A 9,340-nucleotide genomic window follows, 5' to 3' on the forward strand; every position below is an offset into this window, starting at 1 on the left:
GGGTGACCCATGGCACAAGAGCAAGGCCTCACTGCCAGGGCTGGGTCAGCCTCAGCAAGCACTTCACATTAAATGCAGGGAGCTAACTATAAATGCTTTATGTAAACCTACTGGTGTGCTCTCAGGGGATTGCAGGGAGCTAGCCAAAGTGAAATGTCTAACTTTCTCACGAACACTATTAAGCTGCTTACAATTAATTTGTACATATGATGTACTTTATTTTAGGTAGAACATTACACAGTATCAAATTGTCATTTTGTACAGATGTTCATCTATGTACAGAAGAAAAATAAACTGGGTCTCTTAAAGGAGAGGTTTTGTGGAGGTTCTTTACCCATGAAAGTAACATGGTGGGTAGGAGGGGAGAGAGACCCTCGTCAGAAGCTCTCTGTCATGTTCCCGCTGGTTGCTCAGAGTATCTTCACAAACGAAAAGCAGACCTTGCTCAGGACTGTGATTCATCTCTGCTGTGCTCGGCCATGCAAGAGCAGGGTGGGGTAGTGGAAGCCTCCTCTATGTCTCACAGTAGCAGATGGATGAAACTGGATTCCATACCAATGGAAGATGAGCCTGAAGCAAAATCAATTTCTGTTGCTCAGAACCACCCCAGGAGTAGACACAGCATCTTCTGACATCAAGGAATTCCCTGGATCCCAAGCCAGAGAGCTGTGTTTAGGCACACCACTATTCTGCGAGTTTCCACGGTTGAGGGACCAGTGGGCATGAAGGCTCCTCCCAGCCCCACCGCATGCTAGAGGTTCTCTGTACAGAGTTACCAACTCCCCTGGAATGGTTCATTTCTCTGATGGCAGGAAACATGCAAGGGTGGAGAAGGGGGCCGCAGATTGGAGATGGGGGGGTCACTCCTTGGTTGCTACCAATGAGCGCCTGCTTTCTATTGTTTGTTGGACAACAGATTGCCACTGCTCATCAGAGATTTCCTGGGCCCACGCTGGAACCCCAAGGTTGGGAAACCTAATTGCAGCCATGGTCCTCTTCACCAACTCCACGTGTTCTGGAAGAGAAAACAAACTTTAAACCAGAGGAGTGCAGTTAGAGATTGCCCAGAACACCCCTTCTGGAGACACCCAATGCCTTCCCAAAGATGTCACCCAGACTTCACCCCCCCCAGAAATGCTAAGTTTCAGAGAAATAGAATATAACACCTAAATATAGCCCATTATGTAATATTGTGGGTTGCATTGGCCAAGGTAGCTTTGGAAAATAGTTTACCAAAATCAAACATAGAACACTGAAAAGTACAGCACAGAAGCAGGCCCTTCAGCTCACAATTTCTGTGACGAACATGATGGCAAGCTAAACTAATCTCATCTGCCTGCACATGATCCATATCCTTCCATTCCCTGAATATCCATGTGCTAATCTCTAAGCCAAATACCATAATCGTATCTGCCGCTGCCTCCACCACCATCCCTGGCACCGCATTCCAAGCACCCATCACTCTGTAAAGCAAAAACGATCTGCACTTCTAATTTTGCCCATTTAATCTCAAAACTAAGCTTTGACATTTCCACCCTGAGAACATTTTGACCGTCTGCCCTATCTGCGTATTTTATACACTTTACTAGCAGGTCTCCCCTCAACCTCCAGCTTTGCAGAGAAAGCAATCAAAGTTTGCCCAACTTCTCCTTATAGCTAGTACCCTCTAATGCAGACACATTCGGGCAAGCCCCTCAGCACCCTCTCCAAAGCCTCCACATCCTTCCTGTAATGGAGAGACCAGAACTGCATACAGTACTCCAAAGGTGGCCTGACCAAAGTCTTATAAAGCTGCATCAAGATTCCTGATTCTCATAATCAATGCTCCGACCATCGATGGGATACCATACGCCTTCTTTACCATTATCTACTTGTGCCAACAATAGGAAGCAGTTATAATATTCACAAAATTGCTTTCCACTGGACCATCCTGTGGCTGGAAGTGCAGAGGGATTGGATGTCCAGGGTGAAACTGAGGAGTGGGAAGAGACCAGACAGCTAGAGAATTGAGTCAAGATAGGAAATACATTAGGTGGAACAAGAAATAGCCCGTTGATTTTTCATTGAAGAGACTCATCCATTACTCACTCCACTGACCCGAACCTGACTTGTTTCAATCTCACTCCCTCCCTATCAAATCAATTGGGAATATTTAAGGTGGGAATGTTGTGATTCTTTTCTTTTTTTTACTGAAATGGGAGCTCACAACAAATGCCTCCCCTTTAAGCATACGAAAAGGACCTCTCCCTCTGTAACTACCTCTTATCTCCACCAACAGCCTTCTCATCCGCAGGAGATGTCACTCCTGCCAATTCACCTCCTCCATTCCCACAATCGAAGGATCAAAACACTCTTTCCAGGTGAAGATTAAACTTGTTTATTTTAATTTAGTGCTCACAATGTAGTTTCCAAAAGCACGTTGGGTTTGCAGAACTGCTGGTTAGTCAACGAGACTGGTCCCAAGCATCCAGTTACTTGCTAACTTTAATTCTCCATTCTAGTCCTAATGGCTTGTGACTTTGATTTCTTACATTATTCCAAAAAGCCAACAAATAGCATCTCATCTTATGACCATTACATAGCTCTCAGGACTCAATGCTGATTTCAACAATTTCAGATTATTAACCTTTCCCGTTTGTATTGGAACACAGCAGTGCTGATAAATGGTCAAAACACGAAATGTTAATTCTGCACCTCGCTCTGTAGATGTTGCGTGACCTACTCGGTATTTCAGATTTTCAGTGATATATATACCAAAATTTTTTTTTTGCATTTCTCTTTCTTTCATCTTGTTCATCTCATCTCCTTGTCACTGTTTGCATTAGTCTCCTTTGGTTTCCATACATCACACACATTCACTGCTATTTGTGTAGGCAGGAACTGCAGATGCTGGTTTAAACTGACGATAGACACCAAATGCTGGAGTAACTCAGCGGGGCAGGCAACATCACTGGGGAGAAGGAATGGGTGAGGTTTCAGGTCGAGACCCTTCTTCAGACATTGAACATTCTGCCATTTCACCCATTCTTGTTTTGAAAGGGCACGACTGGAAACAACTTTCTTGCAAAAAATAGTACGTATACTGCAAGTCCGAGTTCAAAATACAAAGTAGTGGAGATGCTGTATAATTTGGTTCCAGTACATTTTTGTTTTGATCTCATATGTAGTTTTGCTCTTTAAATTTTGTTTTCCCTTTCAATACTCCTGAGATTCTGCAAAACTCCAAGCAAATTACATTTTAATGGCACAAAACAGTAGATGAGCCTGATATCAGAAATCAACAGAATGTTGGGAACCATCATTAACAACACGGGAGGAGGAAACTTAGAACAACGGTTTGACGGAGTGGACATGATTTAATGTTGTTAGATTTTGCTGGTAACCACTTGTCCACTGATAAACAAGACCAATCACCTCAGCACACCCTTTATATTGATGTCCCCATCACCTAATGACATCTACATTTATGCAATCTCATCACCACCCTCTGAACACTGAAACATTGAAGCTCAAACATTAAATGTGCAACCTTCGACTATCATGGAACTGGCAGCTTGCAATGAGGAGCACAGCGCTCTGAAGTCATGGAAACGGGCCCTTCAGCCTACCTTGTTCATTTTGACCAAGCCGGACATTCTGAACAAGTCCCATTTGCTTGCGGGTGCAGCAGCATCTATGGAGCGAAGGAAAGAGGCAACGTTTCAGGCCAAAACCCTTCTTCAGAAACTTCTTCTGAAGAAGGGTTTCGGCCCGAAACGTTGCCTCTTTCCTTTGCTCCATAGATGCTGCTGCACTCGCTGAGTTTCTCCAGCTTTTTTGTGTACCTTCGATTTTCCAGCATCTGCAGTTCCTTCTTAAACACATCTCATTTGCCTGCATTTGGTCCATATCCCTCTAAACCTTACCTATCCATATATCTGTCCAAAACCGGTCATTATATCTGCTCCTATAGTCTTCTCTGGCAACTTGTTCCAGAAACCGACTAGAAGTTGGGCCGAAGGGCCTGCTTCCACACTGGATGACTGTATGACTCTAACCTGCTTCATTCAACAAAGATCATGGCTGATCCTCAGCCTGAACATCATTTTCTTCCCTTAATTTTAATATCTGAAAAACTATCAATCTGTTTTGAGTACAATTAATGGCTGAGCCTCCAGGGTAGAGAATTCCAACTTCCAAGCACCACTTGAAACTGGATTTTGGCCAATTTCACAACACTTTTGCAGAGGAACGAATGGGGCGTTAATATTAAACACGCTGCACTGAAAAGAGTGAAATGCAATTTTTTGAGCATTTCAACAAAATCTTAAGGATAGAAAGGGGAACTAGAGGATTTAACATATCCAAGGTAGACACAAAATGCTGGAGTAACTCAGTGGGACAGGCAGCAGCTCTGGCGAGTTCTTCAGTCTGAAGAAGGGTCTTGACCCGAAACGTCACCCATTCCTTCCTTTGCTGCCTGTCCCGCTGAGTTACTCCAGCTTTTTGTGTCTACCTTCGATTTAAACCAGCATCTGCAGTTCTTTCCTATACATTCAATGTATCCATATCTGGGACTAATAGTTCATGAAATGAAGGAAGTAAACATGAAGGAGCTGTGAGCAAAAGGGAGGCCAATGGAATGTATTCTTTTATTGCAAGGGAGTTACAAAAATAAGGGAAGCTTTGCCAAGATTGTGCAGGACTCACTTAATGTACACTGCTATTTTTTGTCTCTCCAGGCAAAGGATATACTTATATTGCCCCAGTTCAGCGTATTTCTACAACCACAAGACACAAGTGAAACCACATCTACCGCACTGCAATAAGATTTTGTCCCTTATTTAAGGAAATATATTATTTCAGTGGACACAGGGTTCATCAGAATAATTCTGCATATGCACTTGTCCTACAAGTGGCTTGGGACTATTCTCTTTGGAGTTTAAGAATGAAAGGCTATTTTGTTACAGCATGGAAGATCCTCCAGGAACTCAATATTGAGAGGATGCTTCCACGTGGGAGAGCCCAGAACCAGAATTTGTCCTTTTAGAATGAAATTAGTAAGAATTTCTTCTCTGAAGATTGAGAGTCCTTTGAACTCCTTGCCACAAGAGCTATGGGACCAGTCCTGGGTAGGGTAGATGTAGATTTATTCTCAAAAGAAATGGAGGATTGGTGGAGCTGGCTTGAGAGGCTGATTGGCCTACTCCTCATAGCTTGGAAGAAGGCCATTCAGCCCTGAGCCCATGCTGGGCTTTGTAAGAACAATCCATCTGATCCCACTTTCCTTCGCTATTGCTCCACAAGTTATTTTCTTTCACACATTAGACCAACTGCCCTCTAAACGCCCCCACTAACTCTAGCGGTGCAGTCCAACTCTAACCACCTACTGCGTAAAACTAATTTTACCCCCGTTACTTTTAGTTTGTTTGCCAATTGATCAATTCCACGTCCAACTGGTTCTTGCACCCTCCACCAACAGGAGCGTTCTCTCCTTACAAACTTCATAACATTAAATAACTGTTGTATCTTCCTATGACCCCCCTTTGTTCTCAAGGGCACCCCCTGCTTCTCCAGTTGGTCCAAGTTAGTTTCCCTATCTCTGAAATTATTTCTCATCTCCAGCAAACCTTCTCATATTTCCAAAAACATGGCATACAGAAAAGAGGTCATTACTCGAGTTGTGACTAAACCAGTGTCCATTACTTCCACCAGTGACCTTTACTTCCTTGCTCCTGTACTCATTGCTTGTCGATAAAGACCTAAGGTACATGCTATTTAGCCACTTTTATTATACCTCTTCTTTAGACACGGGAAGACTGCAGATGCTGAAATCTTGAGTAAAGTCTGATGAAAGGCCCCAACCCGAAACATTGTCTGTTTCCTTCCACAGATGCTGTCAGGCCCGCTGAGTTCTCCGGCAGTTTATATTTCCCCCCTTGTTGTTTTGCATCCACCTCTACTCATTGTGCCTGTTGAAATGATTCATTCCTTCTCCTTAATCTCCTCTTGTACATTTGTACCATCCTCTCCCTTCTTGGTGACCTGATCCCTTCTCCCCAACCAACTCCAGCAACTTCCGCCCACTCTCCCTGTTCACTACTTGGCCCCATAACTCTGCCCAAAAGCTCCTACCCCAAACACCTCAGTCATTCTGTGGAAGAATTCCCCCTTTCCCCCCTCTCTCAATTACCTGCCCATGTCCTTCCACGCCACATTCCCTCCCATTCACTTACCTGGGTCCATGGGGATAGAGTGCTGGCTGCCATGTTCTTCAGCATTCTCCTCCTCCTCGCTGTCGACTGGTGCCTCGGGCAAGTAAAGACGCAATTCCTGCAAACGCCACAGACAATGGCTATCAATACCCCCTAATTCCAAGCCCATGTTACCTAGGATGCTTTGTTCAGCAGCCTACTGTCATTTCTCAACCACTCCTTACTCAAGCTGCACTCTTCTGCTCCCTTCAACCCTTAATGGAGCATTTCCTTAAATACATCCACACTATTCACTGGACCGCCACTCCCTGTGTAGCAGGTTTCACATTCTTACCACCCTCTGGATAAAGACTTCCCCAACTGTTCAACATTCTTTCTCCGTTCTCTCCATCAGAACTTTCCTAATTTTGAACTGCCATTAGATCACTCGCCCGCCTTCATTTTTCAAGGGAAGTGAGAATCATTGAGCCACACTGGGACCATGCTAGAACAATCCAGTTCGCCCCTCCCCACTCCGTCTTCAGCTTTGCATGGCACGGAGACTTCCAAAGAACCCAGGGCACTGTGAACAGGCGTTGGTGCAGCCACCTTGCTTGGGACGCTGTGGTTCAGGCAGATTACCAGGAGCAAAGCACTAGAGGGATGCAGCGGTTTAAGCAGCACTTACAGAGAGAAAATGTACAGATGTTTCGGGTAAGGAACCTTCTTCAGACTGATCCCCTGAAAAAGAGAGGAACGACTGGGGCAAAGCCTGGCAAGGGATAGGGAGGAACTACGGATGCTGATTTAAACCATCTAAGTCTTGTCGTCTTTAAATACAGGAGAGGTGTCGGAAGACTGGAGGGTGGCAAATATTGTGCCTCTATTCAAGAAGGGCTGCAGGGAAAATGCTGGGAACTATATGCCAGTGAGCTTCACATCTATAGTTGGAAAGTTACTAGAGAGTATTCTGAGGGATAGGATAGACAGGCATTTAGATGGACAAGGGTTGATTTGGGATAGTCAGCCTGGTTTTGGACATGGGAGGTCGTGTCTCACAAATCTGATTGGCTATACGCACTTAATGGCCTGTGACTGTGTGGTGTGTTTCAGGATTCGGTGCTGGGCCCATTACTACTTGTCATCTATATCAATAATTTGGATGAGAACATACAGGGCAAGATTAGCAAGTTAGCGGATGATACAAAAATGGGTAGTTTTGCAGATAGTGAGGATGGTTGAGAAAAATTGCAGCAGGATCTAGATCGATTGGCCAGGTGGGCTGAGGAATGGTAGATGGAATTTAATACAGAGAAATATGAGGTGTTGTATTTTGGGAAGTCTAACATGGGCAGTACCTACACAGTGAATGGTAGGCCTCTGGAGTGTGTTGCAGAGCAGAGGGATCTAGGAATGCAGGTGCATGGTTCCTTGAAGGTGGAGTCGCAGGTAGATAGGGTAGTCAAAAAGGCTTTTGGCACATTGGCCATCATCAGTCATTAGGTATAGAAGTTGGGAGGTCATGTTGCAATTATATAAGACGTTGGTGAGGCCACATATAGAGTATTGTGTTCAGTTTTGGGCACCATGTTTTAGGAAAGATGTTGTCAAGCTGGAAAGAGTACAGAGAAGATTAAAGAGAATGTTGCCAGGACTAGAGGGTGTGAGTTATAGGGAGAGGTTTAGGCTGGGACTTTATTTTATTTGGAGCGCAGGAGGCTGAGGGTTTTAGAGGTGTATAAAATCATGACAGGAATAGAGTCTCTTGCCCACAGTCAGTGACGTGGACCAGAGGACATAGGTTTAAGGTGAAAAGATTTAATAGGAATCTGAGCGGTACCTTTTTCCACATGAAGAGTGGTGGGTGCGTGGAACAAGCTGTCAGAGCAGGTAGTTGAGGCAGGGACTATCCCAACGTTTAAGAAACAGACAGGTACATGGATAGAACAGATTTGGAGGCATATGGGCCAAACATGGGCAGGTGGGACATGTTGGTCGATGTGGGCAAGTTGGGCCGAAGGACCTGTCCCCACCTGTATCATTCTATGACTCTAACCCCAAGAAGAAGCACAAAAAGCTGGAGTCATTCAGCGGATTAGGCAGCATCTCTGGAGAAAAGGTGACGCTTTGGGTCGAGACCATTTCCTCACACTGATAAAGGGTTTGTACCCAAAATTCACATATTCCTTTTCTCCAGAGATGCTTTCTGTCCCGTTGAGTTACTCCAGCATTTTGTGTCTATCTTCGGTTAAACCAGCATCTGCAGTCCCTTCCTACACACACCTGACAAGTGAGATAGATGGATAAGGATTAAGGGGAGGTGTTTGTCAGGTGGGGTAGGTTTTCACACCTTTCCCTACACGTTAGGGACCAATTTACTGAAGACAATTATTAACCTACACACCTGCACGTCTTTGGAGTGTGCGAGCAACCCCACGGGGAGAGCATGCAAACTCCGTACAGACAGCACCTGTGGTGAGGATTGAACCGGGGTCTGTGTTGCTGCACCACCGGTGCCCGGTGCTGCTGCTGCTACAGCCGGGATGTGCCAAGCGGCGCCCCCTCCCTCCCTCCGTCTCTCCGGCCCCGGGCCCCACCTGCAGCCGCTCCCCGATGTCGTGCTCGGGCCCGGCCGCCGCCTCCTGGCTCAGCGGCAGGTACTGATACCCGGCTGCGGCGGGCACCGCCTCCTCCTCCTCCCCCGGCTCCGGCTCCGGCCCTGGGCCCGGCTCGTCCTCCTCATCCTCGCTGCTCCACTGCGCCGGGCCGGGGCCTAGTCCTGGGCCGGCTGCGACTCCGGGCCCGAGGCCCTGCTCCTCGTCCTCCGCCTCCGGCATCACTCGCTCTGGGCTCATGGTCAGGGCGACGTCCATCCACCACCGGCCACAGGCCCCGCTCACTCACTCGCTCACTCACAGCCAGCGAGTGCTGCCCCCCGGCGGCGGGTGTGAGACGATGCTGCTGCTGCTGCTGCTGCCCAGTGGCATCTTCCTCATCACCTCCCTGCCATGAACATGAGTCAAGAGGGGGGTTGTTTGTGCAGGAAGGAACTGCACACGCTGGTTTAAACCGAAGATCTTTGGTTTAAACCGAAGATAGACACAAAAAGTCGGAGTAACTCAGCAGGACAGGCAGTAGAGGGTTTTGTCAGCTGCACCGGGACTGGA

At 46.4% G+C, this 9,340-nt stretch overlaps 1 protein-coding gene across 1 annotated transcript; it reads right to left on the bottom strand.

Moving 5' to 3' along the window:
• Window positions 1-197: 197 nt before the first annotated feature.
• Window positions 198-9,109, bottom strand: mea1 (male-enhanced antigen 1). The gene is made up of 3 exons (XM_055636253.1): window positions 8,771-9,109; window positions 6,216-6,312; window positions 198-1,015 (listed from the first exon to the last, which is right to left on the bottom strand). Exons 1-3 carry the CDS (start codon window positions 9,044-9,046, stop codon window positions 861-863), a joined length of 528 nt encoding a protein of 175 aa, XP_055492228.1. The 5' UTR covers window positions 9,047-9,109; the 3' UTR covers window positions 198-860.
• Window positions 9,110-9,340: the final 231 nt, after the last annotated feature.

The sequence above is a fragment of the Leucoraja erinacea genome, chromosome 5 (genome assembly GCF_028641065.1).
Source record: "Leucoraja erinacea ecotype New England chromosome 5, Leri_hhj_1, whole genome shotgun sequence".
NCBI lineage: Eukaryota > Metazoa > Chordata > Chondrichthyes > Rajiformes > Rajidae > Leucoraja > Leucoraja erinaceus.

Excerpts from the sequence above, each read along its gene's own strand:
- mea1 (XM_055636253.1), bottom strand. The coding sequence starts at position 9,046 with ATGGACGTCGCCCTGACCATGAGCCCAGAGCGAGTGATGCCGGAGGCG. Across the intron at positions 6,313-8,770 it reads ACATCGGGGAGCGGCTGCAG|GAATTGCGTCTTTACTTGCC; the intron begins GTGGGGCCCGGG and ends TGGCGTTTGCAG. Across the intron at positions 1,016-6,215 it reads CTCTATCCCCATGGACCCAG|AACACGTGGAGTTGGTGAAG; the intron begins GTAAGTGAATGG and ends TTTCTCTTCCAG.